At 38.7% G+C, this 20,724-nt stretch overlaps 1 protein-coding gene across 1 annotated transcript in view; it reads right to left on the bottom strand.

The window, feature by feature from the left end:
* The window catches only part of PCNXL2 (pecanex-like 2 (Drosophila)), a 155,156-nt gene that overhangs the window by 48,046 nt on the left and 86,386 nt on the right, over positions 1-20,724 (bottom strand). Inside the window, exons 22-23 of the mRNA XM_009329229.1 lie at positions 10,943-11,053; positions 6,069-6,196 (exon numbers count right to left, since the gene is read on the bottom strand). Coding sequence (XP_009327504.1) covers positions 6,069-6,196; positions 10,943-11,053 — 239 coding nt within the window. The remainder of the gene's footprint in view (positions 1-6,068; positions 6,197-10,942; positions 11,054-20,724) is intronic.

The raw sequence follows: 20,724 nt of genomic DNA, 5'->3' as shown, positions 1-20,724 counted from the left end.
CAGGACTGCTGTACCCAAGGGGACCCAAGCCAGGCCTAAGCATCCCTCAGTCTAGGCTGGATGCTCAAGGATCTAAATCCCTTTGAAGTCTCCAGAAAGATTCTCGCCAAATTCCATGTGCTTTGTGAACAGGACCAGGCAGACCTCCTGATTTAGAGACAACACACCAAAAATTCAGACTAAAAAGCATTCATTCATTGGTCCTATTTGTTTTGACTTGTAAGTCCCAGGCACTAATAAGTGCCCCTTTTGGTTTTATCTACATGCTGATACTTATTTATACTATTTTGTTGAGTTCTAAATTAACTTAACACTCAATAAAAGGCTGGAGGAGCCCTGAGGCCAACTCAGTGAGGACTTCTCTTAAGAGAGCCAGGGTCATCAAAGGGGCTAGCATTCATGAAACTGAGTAATAGCTGATAACAAAGGAACTAGAACCTTCTAGAGAAACAGTTCAGAAGAAACTAAAACAATTGCAATGAACAGTAGAACTCATGGCTGCAATGTGGCTTTCATGCCAGGTGGTTGGAACTATTCAGAAAAGTTTGAACCCTAAAGTAAGGAGAACAGGCAGTGACAGTAGTCAGAACATGACATTTCTGAAGTGATATGTGAGGAAATAAGGCAAACACTAACGCCTGTTGATTAGGGGGAAAAAAGGTTCTCCTATGCTTAAGTTATGCTATAATTGTTGACTTCAGAGGTTAATGTACCTTTCTTTAAAGCATTCATTATAAATCAATGTCCAAAGCATTACCGAACTATAAACAGCTGCTGCAGCTGTTCCTCTGTAAACATCACCACTATGGAGGTCTAAGAACATGTGAAAAATCAAACATAGCAAAAAAAGCCTAAAAAAAGAAATCCAGCCCTAAAAAGGAGAACTTGAAAGGTCTGAACATGCAGCTCCCAAACAAGGCCCATGGACAGTTACGGCTGAATGACGTTTTGTGTTCGGAGCAGGGTTTTTAGCAGCTGTAACAGATAAGGAGGCTCACAGGGAAACTAGATGCACTACGGTGTGTTAAAAATAAGCATTTAGAAGTGGAAGGCCTGTTATTTTATGAGAAAAAGGGAGGGAGCAGATGGGTACATTTCACAACTCCTTTTCCCACACACGTGCACAATGTGGGGTCAACCCGAATTACGTCTACACTGGGAAAACTCTTCCCATTCCACCTGCAGGCTGTCCATGATGGGCAGATTAAGTGAGCCAGTAGGAAAAGAGAAAATGCCAGCTGCACTAGATCTGAGGCAGGGCAGGTTTTCCTCACCCTCCGTTCCCAGCTGTATTAACCTTACAGGTGGCTATTTTCCAGACCACAATGACTGGAACAATAACACAGTGATACACTTTTTAAAAAGATGGAGAAGAGAAAGCCTTGCTCACATATTCTCAAACAGAGAGGTGTCCTGTAATGCCATTCTGAGATAACTGGCAATTTAATCACAGCCTCTTTAGAGACACCTAACAAATTCAGTTACACCACATAGTAATTCATTCCAGATCCTTCAAAGCAAATGCAAGCTGTGCCTTACCCAAAAATAGGCACTGAACCAGGTGACCAAGAAAGAATAGAAACAAGGAGCAGGAGAGAGACGAGTGGCTTATAAGCAGCGAAATCTCCAGACTCCTGGTGGCAGTTTGCTGTTTGCAGGGACAAGTCACAGCTGCAGCAGAGAACAGGCTGCTCGACATGATCCAGTGGTTAGACCCACTGGGGAATGAAAGTAAACTTCCTACTCTGTTCTGTCCATTGCTTTATCCAAGATACAAAGCAAGATAAGAGGAAGGGAGGAGGGGGGCAGAGTCAGGCTGCAGCGTGACAAAGTATTTAAGAAAACAAGCAAAGCAGAGGAACGGAACAACAGAGTTTGAACAAACACTTTATGCTTTAAAGTGCCTATACATTAAACAAGATTTACTGCTATTTCCTTTTCTCTCTCTGACATCTACAGCCCAATCATTCCAACAGCTGTGAAAATAAAGACTAAAACAGGACTCTTCAAACTGGGAAGCAGGACCCAGGCTAATGGCAGGACAAAGCCAGTGTTGCATCAATTATTTTTTTTTTTTTTTAAAAGAAAATTTCTCATAGTTGGACTCCCATGTGGCAACCAGCTCGTGAGCAGCAGGCCAGCTTTCTGATTTCACACCCCTCTCTTTTCAACAACGGCAGCAAAAGCTGTAAAAGAGTGGTTGCACGAGAAGTTGTTCTTTCTTACCTTCCTCATTGCCTTATTTTTTCTTCTTCTTAAAGTCACCCTTCCCTTTCCCCCCAAAAGATCCCTGACCTCAGTGATGTATTGGTGTACTAGACTCTGAAGGCAGTGAGTACCAAAGTGTACGCTATAAACAAACAGCATCTGACGATCGCAGGGAAGAACACCCGTGCTCTGTGCACACACTGCAAGAGCAAACAGGCACAGTATGATTCCGGAATTTTGAAGAGCTTGCTAGGAATTTCACAGTTTGCTTACTGTCAAAATGAATCTTCTTTTTTTTTTTTTAACCCACTTGAGTTCCTCCATCTCCTTGAAAAAACAAACAAAACATCATCTTAATTCTCTAAGACTTTCAGCTCCAGCTCACATCATCTAGAGTGGCAGATGCCCAGTTAGAAACCTGAGGAATCAAACTCATCTTTAGCCAGCAGAAAAAGCGGGACTAAAAGAAACACTGGAAATGCAAGATGTGTATGTGCGCACTCAGAAAACCAGATAGAGACAACCAAACCAGCACTTTAAGGAACTGATGGAGCAGTTGCTCACCACTTGGGCTACTGGCCTAATAGCCCAGCTCTATTAATAAACATGGTACTGTCTACTTGCTGATGTCCAAAGCTTCAACTTTGGATTCACTTTACAGAAAATGAACCGGTTGGTTTTTCCCTCATCTAATTTCACACCGTTGGCCCAAATGAGTTTTCCTTAAGTGAAACAAAGAAAAAATGAAGTTTGCTTGACAGCAGTGAAGTGTGCATATACTGATGAACAGAAATGACACTCTAAGAAAGCAGCCCAATTTATGACTTGGAAGAAAAACAAAACCATGCTACTTTGGTATCTAGACTGCTTGTCAAAATTGTTTTTGGCTAGTCCAATTAAGAGGTTCAAGTATAAAAAATACAACCATGGAATTTACGACCTCTGTAATTTCATATAAACGTAAATGAGTTTTTGTGTAGCTAATATAAATGTGATAATTTAATGTAGTCATCAATGCAGTACGGAAGTGTTTGAAAATGAATATGCAAAGCAGCCAAAACAAAAAAGCTACATAAAGCACACTGAAGGTAGCTTTCCCCTGGGCAAAAGTTCCTGTCAACAGGCAATGCATACTGAAATAGCAAAAACATCTGCCAGTGCTTCTGTTTCATAGGAGTGTATCTCAGACTGCACTGTAGTGAACCTGTGACTTTCCATGAATACCCTGAGCTGAACTTAGCAAAAATAACTGTCAATGCACTCCAAAAAAGAAATCTACACCAACTTCTCCATCTGTTTGTTCTGTTTTGTCTTCCAGCACCTGAAAACTCAGTGCGTATCTGGCCATAGGGCACTGCAGCCCAAAAACAGTTCAATGTAGGAGCCACAACAACTTTCCACTCCAGCTCAAGTCCCGGTCCTATTTAACTCCACAGCTCTGAGAGAAAGCAATCACGCCATCCCTTTGAATTTTTAGATGTTGAAGGGTCAAGATTTAAAGCAGTAAGGCAAGGCCCGTCTCACTTCATTCAATTATTTTAAGTATTTTGTAGAAAATTTCCCTGTTCTTAATACAAAATTACTCCCTTCCCTTGCGTTTTTCTATCATTTCACTGTGTCCCTTTAATGACTCATGAGTTTTTCAGTCCAATGCTCACTCGCTCTGCTCAGTTCTTCATGTGGGCAATGAAATACTGAAAAGGAAACGAGGTAAAGGAGAATCAGAAGTGCTAGAGACAAAATGAATACAAATTTTAGGAGGAGTCATTACATGTGCATATTGTGGGATGCCACAGGTTCAGGCAAACGTTTATTTCACTTTGATGACTATCTGAATCTTTTACAATGCTGTTTTCTACTTCTGAAAGGTTTTTGAGGGGCAAGGTTGTGGGGTTTACATTTTAAGAGAGAAGACCACAAAAGATACACTAGAATTTCTAACAAACAACAAAGCACGAATTTTTCACAAAGAGCCTAACTTGAGCATTCATGTTGAAGACAAAGTTGTAGTTGTAGTTACTGCTTATTTTTAAACCACCACAACTTGTCCTTTCAAGTAATAAAAGGGTTAGATTTTTTGCACTCGGGGTTTTACAGTTTATGGGTAAAATGATTAGTTTTGTTTTAAAGAAGTTGGTGCTAATGATTTTTTACTTCCCTTAGTGGGAGCCACAGATGGTCAGTACTGATGAAAACAAGACGCCCTTATTTAAGTATCACCCATCAAGCACCACCTTTTGACATTTCCTTTGAATATCTTCTGATCATCTCGTCCCAAAAGCCTTTGACAAACCAAAAGCAAATGAAAATGGTCCCTCTATTTCCATCTGCAATAACCTACAGATACTACACTAACCTAGGTATATGGAAGTGATGTGCCTACAGCTGAGTTTGATTCTCTAACCTGTACTTAGAAAAGAAGCCACATGCCTTCAAAATGCTCTGGTTGAAGAAAAATGCTGCAGATGTTCCATTCTCCACTTCCTACTTAATATGGTTAAAAGTTTCTGTCCAAAAATGAAACGCTCTCTATGGGATTAGTAGTAGCTTCCTGCCTTTCCACAACTCCCCTCAACTTCACTCCTATGAAATAATGAACCTGTTGACGCAGAAAAGATGTGAGAGAAAGAATTTTGTTAAGATCTGGCCCCAGTGTACAAAACTCAGCTACCCCCCCAAAAGGTTTCCACAAATTTCAGAAGCAAATACAAAGGCTCTTTATATGACTTGGCTTTGTTGGAGTAATTTCTTTATAGATGAGTACACATTCACTGACACAAATCAAACTGAAACAAAAATAAAACTCTTCAAACTAACCAGACCCTTTCTTCTAAAAGATGGAAAAATCAATCACTGTAATTTCTAGTTTTGAATTCTTTTGAGGTGCCCAGATACATCAGTGGCACCCATACAAGAAGTGTGGTAAGTGTATAGCACTTCTCACTGGTCCAGCCAAGTCCTGATTTGGCCAACACAACTTTCACTTTGTGCCTCAAACCACTGTTCTGCAGCTGCAGTAACTTACTCCGAGCCTGGTTACATTTTAGTAGGCGTTGAAGAGCTCACACTCTGCCCAGAGAACAGGGCTCAAAGGACCTCCCTTAGTCACTGAATCCAGCCCCTAAAGTTGCAGACCACTTATTCATCCCTTGCAAAACCTACCTCCATCTGGAAAGGGAAGTGTTTCCCTGTCTCCAGTACTCTTGTCGGGAGCCCATTAGATCCCAGCTACCAAGAGCTTTCAAATCCTACTGGGTAGAAGGAGCAGAAACTCTTTATTGAATCTTTTCAATATTCCGTGTGCATGTCCTTGTCAAACTGAATGAACGGCAGCTAAAATCTGACAAAACCAACCAATTCTTAAGTCAAACTCCAAGATCAGATGTAGCAAGTAATGACAATGCACACTCCTCATCACTTCACTATGAGTTACCTGCCACATCCCAAACAGTAACGTTTAATCAGGCTAGTATAAAATATATTAATGCAGCCTGACTTCTAGTGCCAAAGGCTTCACAAATTTAGTTGCTAACACTAGCTAGCAAGACAAAAAAGGCTGACAACTGGGAGTTTTACTGATTTTTTTTTTTTCCCCACAGCTTCATTACTGTATGTCTGTACAACAAATGCAACATGACACCTCATCTGTAACGTACCGATAATTGTTTAAATACATTTTCAGAAATAACCAAATAACCATGAAATAGTAAAACACCAGAATCAAGATTCAAAGATTAACCTCTCATGCTCTACAACAATTTAAGGATTATCCTCAGAAAGAAAAATACCTCCAAAAGTGAAAATAATGAGAGCAAAACCTTTACAAATAAAAAGTGTAGAAAATTTTTGAATAGTCTTACTTGTAGTTTTTCTCCCAGAACTTGATCGGTCTTGCGTATGATGCGATAAAGATGACACTACCAAGAAATGGACTCAGCGGTGTAGAAAAGACTGAAGTGGCCAGAGTTTGAAAAAAAAGCATAGCAGAGTCTGAAAATTGCAAGTTAAGGTAACACAAACAATTGCTTCATACTTTTAAACCATTGTTGAGGCAGCTCTTCAAACTATGTATTTTTGCTTTTCTGCTGTTATTTATTTTACCAAAGAGGTGGTAAGGAAAGGAAGGCAGGCAGTGCCAAATTGCCAATTACCAGCACGTAATCGGTGGCTCTTCAATGCTACACAGTTGTAATGGAGGTGACGTGTCTGAACAGAGTGCGTTATTAGCAGGGTTACCCTGTGTAACCTCTGTCCAAGGACAGATCCTGAGCGTAGGCAGAGCAGTAAGTGCCCTTTTCCAGCTACCTTAGTGTACCTTCTATAACACAAAGTGCCTTTCCAGAGTCTGACACACAGAGTTTAAAACACAAAAGTCTCAGAAAACTCACTTTCTTGGAAATTCTCAGTTCTCTGCACTGGAGTCTTGCTCCCAATGTGTCCAGTATTTCATTCTGTGAGTTTCTGCTTATTTTAGAATGTTCTAGTATGTGGAGAAACAACTATGCCTCTATTAATCCAACCTGCTGGCTTAAAATCATGCTTTCATGTTAATTTTTACTGACAATTTAATATTCCATGCTGACTGAAAGGTAAAAATTGTTCAGCATTTCACGCTTTTTGAAATATATAGGAAATTAGAAGGTGAGGACAGGGGAATAGTAAATATCACACAAACATCATAATGAATGCCTGAATCCATAGCTTACTTTAAATGTAAATTCATATTCCAGATTGCTGGAAGGCAAGTTAGGAGATGGACAAGGATACTGAAAAACATGCGAGTTGAAAGGAACATGATTAAAAAACCCAAGCAAATTAAATGTTAGGCTTTAATTCTTCATTAACTCATACCACGTCCATGAAATCTCAGGAAAAAAAGTTTCCAAGTTGGCATAAAAGAATAGTTGTCCTTCCTTACACCACTCTTAGGAGGAAGGTGCTAAATAAAGTAGTCATGGACTAAGGAGCAACCATCAAAGTACAACACTCAAGTGCATCTCGAAGTACAACACTCAAGTGCATCCCAAACTAAAATTCAGGTCAAATCACCCAATAACCACTCTCCTTTAGCTTACCCTCTTACCATAATATCCTCTATGTCCCACAGACTTTGAGGCTTCACAAAAACCCATTCTAACACATGTAGCATCATTCGTGGTACAGTATTTCCATAAAAAGGCCAGCTAGCCATGCTTTCAAAGCAATCTGCAAAATCTAAAACCAAATATTTGCCAAAAGATATCTCTCAAATCCCTCAAACTTATTAAAAGAGAGTGATCTGGAACGGTGTCTTTGTGCATTAGTGAGCTTGCAAAATGAGCTGCCCTCAAGAGTCTCAAGTTCAAAAAGTAACAGAGAGGACAGAGCAGGAAGCAAGTGCATCAAAAAAAGTTAAACTGTCACATTACACTGTAGTCATAACCAGCACTGGCTGTGAAAGATGAACAAGTATTTACAACTGTCAGATAAGGGAAGAAGGCATGGGAGCTGAGGAGACAAAGAGAACAAGGAGGACAGATAAGGACAGCAAATCAAGTTTTCTAAGGAGAGTTCTAATGTCGCGATTGATTAAAAAATTGCCACCGCCATGAGTTAAGACATTTAGGACTCCACTGTGAACTGTTTGTGTCTAAGACATAATCACTATCAACAGTTTTATTTTTGCTAAAAGACAATGTTCTACTGTATGTACGCTGGAAGACATTTCCCATTTGACTTGCGAAGAGTGATTTTAATAAAGTGTTTCATATATGCAAGCATGTCATGAGAGCAAGTAACAGCACCCAACTCCTTTACATACACAGTTGATGTGTACAGTGGGCAATTATTTGTCATCAGGTTGGTTTTTTTATTTGATGTTACCTGATTTCCTTTTATTAGGTAATTTTTTGTTATACCAATGCTTTAATTATGTTTAAGTAGAAAATAAAAAATAAGTGCCAAAAACTTACAGGCATGTTTTCTTATTCTATGTCCCAAGCCAATTTTCCTGTGTAACCATCTTTGTTAGGTTATACAGAGTAGAAGCGGAACTTGTTTCTTTGTGAATAATGGATTTTCTTTTTAATATGGCCTCAAAATTTGATTTTTAAGAAGAAATAACTAAAAACTATTCAACATGAAATAAAACATTCTGTTTTGAGGACTAATTCTTGTAATTCAAAAATCTGTTTAAATTCCAACCAGTTTCAAAACAAGTAACTGAAAGACTGACATTTTCAAAGTCTTCCATCCCCTTCTTTTAACACAAAACTATGCAGTAAGGCCAGTGCAAATCCTCTGTTTCCCAAAACCCACAGTTCTACTTGCAATTTCTATGGGCCAAAAAACATTTCGTCACTTCCAAGCACACGCATCCCCCAAGATGGGAGAACCGAGCATCACAGGGCTTCCTTTTCTGATGTTAGATCTGTAACCCTGAAACAGCCAAAGCAGAAACTCTCATAAACAGGATAATCTGAACTACAAATGCTTTCTTTCCAAATCTCACCGTTGATTTATTACGTAAAATCCTCCCTTGACTACAAACTACACTGACTTTCTCAGTGCACTGATAATTATAAACACATAACCTTTTCTTACACATTTAAGCGCTGGGAAGTGAAGTTGCAGATCTCTCCTCAAGCCAGAAGCCCGTTCCCATGCCTCGTCTTTCTGGATTAGGAGGGACTTTGAGGGGTCACCTAGTCCATCTAGCAGCGACAAGGAAGGATCAGCTAAACCTATATGACTCCTGACAGATGTTTTTCTAAATTCCTGAAGATCTCTAATGGCAGAGGCTCTACAACCTCCCCCAGGCAAAGCCCCAAGCATGTTGCCCTTCGTGCTCTGTGCACCGGAATCAAATGCATTACAGCGTGCAGAACTTCCCATATCGCTGAGCTCTCTGGCAAAAGCTCACAGAGGCACTTCGAAATTTAAAAATTTATGTCCCGTTTGCAGAAGTGATTTAGGCAATTAAGAACCACAAATAATTAAACTCTCCAAAGAAATGGCAGGCTTAGTGCCTCTGCAAACTCCAACATGCATTCATCAGTACTGTTTGCAGGGTTATGGTAACAACAAATAAAAATACCATGCAGAAAGGCAAAGTTGTTGTTGTGGGAATAGTAACTTGGGCATTTAACCAGTATCTTAATTGCAACATTGCCTTAAAAGACAGATTTGCATTTACAAAGGATATTATAAATATAATAGAAAACTAGTCTAGATCACTTTAGTAATAACTGTGTAAATAAACTAAATCCTGCTTAGTTAACTGCCTTCCATTTTGCAAAGCTTAATTGGTACTTTACCAAGACTAAAGTTATCACTGCACAAAATATTTGTGACCAAAGGGAAATCTGTTGAAATATAATCTCAGTTCTTAAGTGTTTTACTAAATAACCTTATATACACTTCTCCTGCAATTCATACCTACAACAGAGATGAAAATAATCTTTTGTTGTGGAATTCTGTAATAACTTGCTACAAATCACCCAAAGTGCTCAGACAGATCACTATTTTCTTAATGTTTTCCTTTCATAAATAGACAATCTAAAGCTTTCCCTCAGGGAGTTATTTTGTCTGCAATTCCCTCTGTCCAAGGCTCTCATTTATACTTCCTATCTAGAAACATAAGCATAGTTAATCAATGCTGCATACGATCCAATATATCACAGTAAAGAGCAGAGGGAAGAAATCACTCAAGGAGCGGGGGGGAAACACCGTGGGATGAAAAGGACGAAGACTTCAGTGCGTATATCTAATAAACAGTACAAAGTAAACTCTTCAATAGGTCTGAACTAAAACCACTTTGTCAACTCTTCTTCCACAACTTTGGTTGGGAGGGCAGGAAGAAATGAAAAGTTAGTCTCTGAAAATGCTTTAGATGTCAATAAAGTTAAATTTGCTCAGCTAAAGTGGTTTATTTCATTTTTTATCTTTTTCCTGTATTAAATCAAGTTTCTAACTGAATTAGACTTTAAGCTGAAAAATGTTTGTTCCAAAAATCCAATATATATTTTTTCACCCTACAGACATTTGGCGGTCATTGCACTCTGTTTTACTCTCCATATCCACAAAATCAACGCTCACAGCCCTGGAACAGGCACTGAAACAGTCTGTTTCCGAAGGACTGCGAACATATATTGCTACTCATAAAACAGAGTAGAAATGTTAAAAAGGAGAATGCTTCTTAGCACCACAATGAAAAATGTACATTAAAATGTTAAAATCCAGCTGCTTCTGAAACGGAAAAAAATCAGGACAGTTGCAACAGAAATTGGCTCACTGAAACGAATTTGGTTGGTATCTGAGATACCAACTAGAAGCAACTGAGAAAGCAACTAACATTTCAGAGCTCAGTCAGCCATATGTCCAGCACTTCACAAAACTAGCTTCTGCATACATAAAAGTCCGCCCAAGTTGGAGCTAATACGTCAGTCACAATGTTTCCTTCTGGATGCACCAAAAGTCAGTGCTGAAGACTGTGGAAGTAAGCGATCTGCAGAACGTGGCTCGGTGGGAAGTGAGCAGGCATAAACAGACCAGTTTGAGTCAGAGTCTGGCTTCCCAGTTTCAGAACCCATGCAGCCAAGAAAGAGAGAAAACTGTATTTCTCAGGAGATGCTCCAAGCATTTTCACATTTTAAAATAAGTTACCTAGGAGTTTTACACCTTGTTCAAACACTGTAAATAAATTACATACCCGAAGAGGAATTTAAGAATAAAGAAAAACAAATTTATAAAGGATATGAGGTATTGCAAAGAGCTGAGCAAAAACATGGAACGATGATCCCCAGGCAATCTGCCAGGGAGCAATGTATGTCATGATGAACTGCAACTTCTGCAGTAGGTCCCACAGCTAAAAAAAAAAAAAAGAAAAACGAAAAACATGGTGACTTTTTAGGCACTGAGATAGTTTCAATACTAATATCTGAAAGTGACACTTTTTAGAACTGTGCCCTGGAATGAAAGTGAGATAAATTATATTGTATTATTAGCTTTCATAGGCATTAAGACCTTACTTAATAAGGCACAAAAGTATATTCTTCATTTGAAATTCAAACTTGCAATGTGGTACGTTTTTAACCACCATACTGAGGAAGCTCCCAGACTACCTTTCTTCAAAAGTAGGTCTGCTTTAATTAGAAAGTGGGGAAACGGGTTCTGATATTCGCTGCATATATCACACCGCCAGTCAGATGGTTACAGGAGAAGAGGGTCCAGGAGAAAGCGGATATAGTGAGCAGAGGAAGCTCGATGTGTGACACGTGTGGCTCTGCACATGGAAATCAGACTTATTTCTCAAGAGCACAACATTTTCGTTTGTTGAATCAATGGGAGATGCCATCACTATGTAAGCATATACTTGGCATTAACCATGTATTGTAGCTGCATTTTCAAGATCAAATCATCCTACCATGAAAACATTGCATTAATATGACTTTTTATTGTTGCGCGGTACAAATTGAAAGACACACTGAATTTACTTTTACTTCCTGTAAAATACACTTGGTGCTGCAACTAGCAGTTTCTGATTCAAGAATGATGTGTACTTATTCCCTAGAATACATTTTTCTTCTGCCAGCTCTCTTGGCATCAGGCCAAAACAGATCTTATGTCTCATCTGCATTGGGCCATCAGATTCATATTGCAGAGTAGGTTCCTGACAAACTGTCAGAAAAGATTTGGCCATCAATAGACATTAGTGCTCAACACACACAGAAGCTGACAGTGAAACAGGAGTATATGAAATATTTCATGCTCATATAGCAAATATACGTTGAATTTCCTATAGTAAATTTTTTAATTGAGTTAATGAAAAACAAGACATTGCCAACATCCTGAAAGACATTGAGGCTATATCAATACTTGTATATGAAATGCTTCCAGGGAATGTTCCCAGGCACTGGTATTGTGTATGTTGTTAAATTGTTATAAAGGCCCCTAGGAAGGTTTTGGGTTAGCCCAGCTAGCACTCTTCCAAGCAATCCCCAGGCATCCTTTTGAATGAAAACCCTCCACGGTCCACTTCCAGGTGACAGTTCCATACCTCTACTCTGCCTACAGACTGGGAGAGTTTATTAGCATGGACACAAGCTTCCCCATGACAGCTGGCCTCAGGGACAGAAATGGTCCTAGGCACTCTTCATTTACTAGTATGTTGACCGTCAGAGAGGACGCACCTTCACTGGCTAACTCATTTCATCTGTCCTTAGGTTGCCACCCCCAAAGTAACACTTGGCCATCTGTATCCACATCAGCAATGCACCTAACAAGATGTTCCGTTGAGCTTCTGTATGAATTGTTGTAAATAACTGCAAATTAATTGGGAAGGAGGTAAGAATGACTGATAGCATTAATGTGTTTTGGCCTTTGTGCTACCAAACAATCGCGGAAGCAGCTTCTGTGTCATGCTAACTGCAGTTATAACTGATAAACCTTCCAGCTGAGATACAAGCAGTGCTTCACATGCTTTCTGTGCTCTGGCATGACTCAAATTAGGAACAATATGCAAAATACAGATTATGTTAACTTTGCACAGGCATACTATTTAAAACCAGCAAAGCCCTGATAAAAACAAGCTGTTATGATCTCTTCAAGGCACAGCCTGGTTACCCCTACTTAGTTTAAGTATGAGAAATTCAGATCTTGTCAACTTTGTTTTCTCTCAAAAATACTACATGTGACTTGAAAACTACAACATTAGATTAAGTAAGCAAGTAAAACTGAACTGAAACTAGAACTGACTTTTATTTATTTGAACCCTGTTTAGCAGGCCGTGGGGTTGCTTTGTTTTGCTTAATTTTTATTTATCTGAAATGTCTGAATGAACAGCTGGAAGAAAAATTCTATCTGCTAAAAGATTTACGTGAAGGGCTGAAAAAGCTAATGACTCACATCTGAAACCTCAAAAATTCAAAACTGCAGCACAACCCAGCGAAGTTCTGCCTGTTACAGATTGAAATCACAAAGCCATAAATCACCCCAGCTGTGCTCAAAGCTCAGGGTTCATCAAAAGGTTTTCAAACCTCAAATAAAATTCAGGTTTTGCATTTGCTAGGAAACCAAATCCAGGAGGAGACCCTTCTGGCTTCTTGTTCCATTACATCGTTTTAATCATTCTTTAATATTTACACGTTCTTGCAAAACAGACCATGGAGCCCAAGTTCCCTGTTGCTTCTAACAAGTCCTACTACTTCTACGTTCACCACTGCTTGAACTTGCTGTTGTTTCTTTCAACACTTGCCTCTCGGCTAATGTTTCTACAAGACAAGCCATGGAACTCGTTTCCATTTGCAAGAATGTGAACGTAAGAAGAGCGCTCTAGCGAACCTCTCGGTTTTTGAGAGCCTTATGACACTGCACCTAAAGGCCTGGAAGTGTGTGATTTTCAAGCTACTGCTTTCATCAAGAGTTGTCAAGTGCCTTTATTACCTCTTAAATTACCACTTCCAGGGCACATTCTGCAAAACATCTTAAGGGTAACGTACCATTAGCATTTTACATATCTAACTATACTTGTTAAAGGTGATGTCACCCAGCAACTACAATATAGAGATTTAGGAAGAGAGGACTTGGCTTTACTTTTTCTCTTTTTTGTTTTGCTAGAAACATCTGAAAAAATATTGCTTCTTATGAGTTCTATTCAATTTACTACATACTTTCTCCTATATCTGACATAGGAACTCCAAGGATTCACAAAGCACTATTACTTTTCTCACAGAAACTGAAGCTGCTAAAAATTGCCTTCAGAAATAGGAGGAAGCTGATCCTCAGAAACAGTCATGCTGTTTTTTCAGCTACAACTAACTGCATTTCAGTCTTCAATAATAAGACACTAGCTTAAGAGGAAAACCTTCAACATCTTTTTTAAATTGTCAGAAACAATTAGGATGAGAAAAGGTTAGGAAAGACAAAGCCCATCTGGAGTTGAATCTGGTGAGGAAAGTGAAAGGCAACAGGAAGGACTTCTACAGGTATTATCAGCAGCAAAAGACAGACTGGGGAAAACACGGACCCGCTGCTGAATGGGGCAGGGGACCTGGTGGCAAAGGACATGGAGAAGGTCAAGGTACTCAATGCCTTCTTTGCCTTGGTCTTTACTGGTAACACTTCAGGAATTGCAGGCCCTTGAGACCTGTGGGAAAGCATGGAGAAATGAAGACACCCTAAGTAGTGAAGGGTTAATTAAGGGTACATTTAAGCAAACTAGACAAAAACCACTTCCATGGGACCTGATGGGACACCTCAGCCCTTCTGTGATTCTGTGAAATACGCAGTTTATCCTCAGTAAAGTTTTGTCTGAATGAGGGTAATAACTTGTTCCTGAGGGTGTGAGGTATATTTTTTAACAGTGCTAGATACAAAGGAGGAACCTTCCCATCTAAACTGAAAGCGTAAAAAAAACCCAAAACAAAAAACCTGTGCTGAGTTTTAACCCTCTCTTTATAACGATTTCCTTAAACATGTATAAAAGATTAATTTTTCATTAAGACTTCTCCATCACAGTTTAGGGTGATTTATAAAAGAGTATTTTTATTAAGCCTTCTTAGATCTTCAATGTTTTCTACAGTTCACTAAGCAGAAAAATGATATATTATTCAGGGCACATAAAGTTCTAATATTCCTAGATGTTGTTACCCATGTGACAGTTTTGCACAGTAAACAGTTTTTAAGTCTTTGATAAAGAGTTTAAATTATCAGTATATTCAGTGAATTTAAACCAGCACATTCCCACTACTATCAAGTGAAAGTGCAGAACATGCATCTTGCTGTCATCTTTATTTTATGTGAACACACACATTTTGTCATCTTAATCATCCTTAAGTCCTCTATGAGTTCTGAAGCCTCTACAGACCTCTAGCACATAAGCTAGTATTCTATATATCTGTAAACAAAGCAAAGGCAAAGACTTATCTTTTCAGTATTTCTTTTAAATCTGGTTATTCTTACTTAACCAAATTTAAGTAACATTACAAACTAGAAGTTAATGGAAATCAGTTAACATACACAAAAAAAAGATTTTTGGAAGTCTGAAACATCACTAAAACGTGATCTCCTTTTCTCAGTTTGGTAGATTTCAATGAACTAGGCAGAGATTAACACCTGAATTTAAATGACACTGAATATGAGATGGAGACTGCGCAATGCTTTCAGCTTTTGGCAGTCTTTCTATCTGTTTAGCATCTGTTGGGATTCTGTGTGGGCAGACTCCTTGGCAATACTGGGACTAAATAATGCATAAACATTAACATTTTCTTGCTAAGCTTGAATTTTGCTGTGTTTTAAAAAAGTATATGTACAAATTGGTTTTAAACAAAAATAACTGTCATATACATATGGCTAGATGCTCTACATGCAACACAAAATTGAGAGATTAAAAAAGTTACATGCAGAAAGCAATTATTTCCCGCTTTGAACAGGTATTTCTTTATATTTCTGTTTAGATCCTAAGAACTTGAGACAGATTTGAACTCAGACTCTCAGATGCTAGGTGGGTATTTAGTTTTTCACATTAAGCTACTTCTGGTCAATTGGTAGCTCCAAGTCTTGGAAGTAAATTCTAATAGCTACTAGTAATTTTTTTTTATGTCAATAAAAATTAAGATACATTAAGAGGGAAAAGTTGTGAGTATGTATGTGTTTATGGATATGAAATTAAACGTAGGTGGAATAATTTTATTCTAGTTCACGGCTTTGCTTTGCAAATCATTGACTTACTTTCTGGTTTTTATTTAATGCTATTGAAAACAAACTTCACCTATGAAGTCCTACAAAACAAGATTTACTGGAAATATTAAAGCTTTTTAATGCTTATGTCTTAAGTCATTGTGACATTCTATTGGTGTATTTGAACAGCACTGTGTTTGAATCTACAACAAATACTTTCCAGGCTGTCTTTATTTGCATCTGCTTACAGACATTTGAAGCCTTTATATTGTGGGATTTCAAGATCATTGTCTAATGCAACATATATAAGAGGATCAAAAAACAATCAGTCCAAGGCTCTGATATCAAACCTCGGAGGAATACATTCCTGAAACACAGTGTTCAGCACTTAACATCAACAGTGTACAAAACAGGCACGTTTTAAACAATTTGAGTAACAAGCCTCAGAAGCCTTACATTTGAAGTTAAATATTAACCGTCAGGCAGAAGTACGATGAGGATTATGACAGTAAGATGATGATAAAACCTAACAGCCCTGGATCTGCTCATGGCAGAGGCTGCTTCTTCCAACACTGTTAGCTGACAGCAAGAGCCCAGGGAAGGAGCCTGTGGTACTGTAAGAAACTGTCTCCCATATCTCCCGAGGTGGGCAAAAAGGACAAGATCAGAGCTAATCAGCTTAATTTGCAGAGGGCCAGACAAGCAAAATAAATCACCTGGAGCTGCACTGATCCAGCCTTTTCAGTGAAGCCTTCATAGGCATGGCTCCTGCCAAGACTGTATCTTCCCCGGCAATTTACTTTACTAAAAGTGGACATAAAAAAATGCACAGAGTAAATTGTGTGCTGAAGCACCAGATTCTCAAGATTTCTCTTTCAGTGCCTGCATCAACAGATACAGAACACGTCTCCATCAGCATGAAAGTATGTGAATATAGTCCTTAGTGCGTAGTGAGCCAGACTGAAGCCAGGGAGCGGGTGTACATCTCCCTGAGTGCATTTGTCCCATTCTAAAGGAAAAAACACACAAAAAAAGAGCGAAAATGCAATTTGGGAATAGTGTCAGGAATGAAGTCTGACAAAGAGGTCAGTGATGGAAGGCTGAATGAAAAAGCAATTAAACCATTTCTCCAACATTAAAAGGAAACATGAACTATACAGTGCTCCAGAGAGTTAAGGAGTCTATGGAAAATACCACTGGGATTATCCTGTCAAATATCAGATGTAGCCTTTGGTATTTTACTCAGCAGAAAGTGTCTTAACAGGGTTTATATGCCAAATATCAAAAGTTGAGGAAACAGCTGTGAGCCAAGAGGGTGCAGCTGATTAAGACATTGGATTTCAGTATGCACAAATGGCAAGAAATGGATTAAAATATGAATTAACGACTTAGTGCCAGAAGCTTTGAAGTGAAACATCAGATTTAGAGAAGGGTGAAAAATCAGAAGGGGACAGGAAAAAGAATGAGGCTTTTGACTTATAAGTAGCACCTAAATCAATGGGACATGCCAACTAACCAAGAGTTTTATTGCCACAAAGGCAATAAAAAGATCCAATAGGTTAATTACTTGACTTCAACAAAGCACCAAGAAGGTCAATGCACTTGGTAGCACTTTCTCATAAAATGAAGGAAAATAAGATGACACGCATAATTTCTTTCCTGTCCAAGGGATTGTGTTGTGGATGTTGAAAGTTAAGCCTGATCAGCACAGGTCTGGCAGGTTGTTACAAACTAGCTGTCTTAGTGGAGTTACTTTGACATAAATATAATCTTTCATAAATGTGTGACATTGGCTACTACGGCAAAAAGAAGTATACAGAAAGAGAAAAAAAATCTTATAAGAAAATAAAAAATGCAGATTCCTTATTAGCTGGAAAATGTATTCTGGGAAAGAAGAAAAAATATCAGAGAGGGAAATTGTATTCTTAAGTGAGCTCAGCAGGGGTAAGAGTACTTAGGCAAATGAATTCAGTGTTAATGAAGGCAAATTTAACAAGCTCTGCTTCTTTGATTATTTTTCCTTATGCATGAAGACAAATTCAGAACCCTCAGAGGACTTGACTATAAGAAAATATAAGGTGATTTCATATTTTAGTATTGCTAATTAGTTCATCCACACACACAAATTAAGAGGCCATTAAACTGCCTGCCAGTAGCATACAAGACACTGAAACAGACAAGAAGTTGTAGTCCTATACTTCAGACGGTTAATGAGACTGGGTCTTATCATTCCCATCAGGATCTTTGTAGTAGGTAAGTGTGTAAGCTAGGGGTGGCTCTTTCTTTAGGGCTTAAAGGAAGCTACACGGATCTGGCAAAAATGCATATTCCAAAGCCGGTTATCACTTCTCAATTGAAAGAGTCGCTGGTAAAAGAACCAGTTTAACACAGTTTGGCATACAGGAATCTCCAACAGGCTGCTGGTTGCTCCCAGCAGTGAAGAGACTGGCAAAAAAAACCCACACCATTTTTTTTTGTAGTAGCCAAGAGCACACTACAACCAGAAGCATCCACATTTGCACTACCAAAGTTTTTTTGCTGTCTTTGCTCCTTCAGCTCAACGTCAGCACCACCTGAGGTTCCAAAAGCAGTTCAGGGAGACACTATGACCCCTCTCGACCAGCAAGACTTAGAGGATGCCCATAGCACTGGAGGCAATGGAAAGCCACATCTTTAAGAGAACACAGAAAAAAGGCTGGGGACAAGCCTTGCCCTGAGCATCTTTGTTAACACTCAGTCAGTTCCAAACCGATATCCTCACTGTTTGAATGATTTGCATTGGTTTCTACTTCACACTTAACAATACCTGTTCACTCTCGACTTGAACAGTTGTTATTCCAGACATCCTTTAAAAGCAGCTCACGCATCTGCCCAGAAGGGCAGCACTGGACACATTCCTTTTTTTCTTTTTTAATTGCACTGAAGAAAGATGGACTAGATGACATGCACTTAACCATCCATATGCTCTTCCTCTCATGTATGTGTTGTGTACATTGGGTTTTCCTCAGTTAAGTATTATGTCAGTAGACATCAGAAGGGTGGAAGAAAGGTCCATCTTTTCATCATTCCCAAATAGTTTATTCTTTCCATGCCCCCAAACTGGTTAATATTCCCACATTTTTTACCCTATTACAGAAAAAGTCTTAGAGTTTTTCCTACTGTTGGAAGTCTAGGAAGAAATCTCCTACGTCCTGTTATATATTCCATCTTTGTTGTGCCTATGAAGAATATGTTCTCAGTTATTTGTGGGTTTCCATTTTCAACGAATATGGACATTCTTATTAACCGTTGCACTGATGCCACCTCCTAAAAAGTCCAGGGAGAACAACTGGCTCATTTGAAAAGTTTACACTGAGTCATGTAGACCAAGGAGACTGTCTCGATTATCCGGTTTGACTTCCTGTAAAGCATTACACCCACAATTTTTGAATAAGCAATCATAATTTTAAAAGGCCACTCAGCTCTGATTTAAAGAATATAGACAACGGGAGTTTTGGACAAAAGAATCCCAGGCTGTAGCCAGGGAGACAAACTGGGCTGGCTACGTGGAAAGTCTTCGCATAAGAAAGATGGAGAAGTCCTGTTCCGCTTGAACTGAAAGCTGCAATCATTCTTAAAAACAAATAAGAAAGTCTTTCCTAAATGTTTATCTTGCTCCCTTCCCATGGCAATTTGAAAGACAAAACAGCACACTCTGCATATGCCTAATCAACTTTTAGCATTAAGTGTTCACATTCTGTAACTTATCAAGATGTAAACAGCTAATGATTTTTTAAAAAGAAGTGAATTAACTGTGTCACATTAATAAGTCCTATGATGTTAAAAAGACCAAAAAATCCAGGTTGATTAAAAAAAACCCTCAGGAATAGAACTGAATAGACTCTCTTGTTCTCTGTGTTACCCCAGTGTGGGTGACTTGGCTATTTGCAAACAGAGATAAAAATCTGTGAGCAGCGATTCGGACTTCCATGCCTCAACTTGTTCAGGGTGCAATATGCTCATTTGGAGCTTCTGATTTGACTAAATTACATTAAATCAACAGCACAATGGGGAAAATGAAGGAAGCACAATCAGTGAGATATTCAGAAATATTCTACCCAACATAATTAGCAAAGGTTTTTTCAACATAATCTGCTTCAAGAGTCACTAGTGCAGTTATGAATGTCTGTTGAATTTAGATGCCTTCTTCCCCAGTGCCTGGCAGAAGAAAATAAATGCTTACTACCACAGTGCTTAGAGAGCATGCAAATATTTTTTTGTGGGGTAACCATGCTTAAAAATTGCCATCACTATGACTAAGGCACAGCGCTTCTAGTGTTCCCTAATTCAGATGATGGTAAGTTGACACTTTCAATGAGTAAGCAGAAATCAGCCATGACTGTGTAATAAGTTCTGCATAGCCAAAGGTCATGGTAATAGAAACGATTTCAGGTTTTGTTTTTATTTTTAAAAATAGTTGCAAACATAAAAATGACTGAACTACAGACGGACAGAATCTGTGAAGACCCATAAAGCTTTTAGGAACAGAGGTGGATGCAGCTTGCTTAGGGCCTATAGTATGGAATAAACACACATCATCTTTATCCTCAAGTGACCATATCCTTTACTAAAGTTCCACAATATTGAGCTAACAAAAGCTGAGACCTTAATTAGGGTAAAGAAAACTTATGCCCTTTATGATTTTAAATTAATAGAACTTTAATTGCTATCATCTGCAATGCTGTTTTTCAGATTGGCTTTAATAATCATTGTGTAACTGTGCATGTGATTTTGTAATATAAATGATTCAACCATTTAATTTCAATTTTTTAAAATGGAACAGGGACAAGTCCACTTGATAAACTGATGACCTGCAAAATT

This window comes from Pygoscelis adeliae, unplaced genomic scaffold (genome assembly GCF_000699105.1).
Source record: "Pygoscelis adeliae isolate BGI_AS28 unplaced genomic scaffold, ASM69910v1 Scaffold77, whole genome shotgun sequence".
Lineage (NCBI taxonomy): Eukaryota > Metazoa > Chordata > Aves > Sphenisciformes > Spheniscidae > Pygoscelis > Pygoscelis adeliae.
This window is presented reverse-complemented; position numbering and strand designations above follow the sequence as displayed.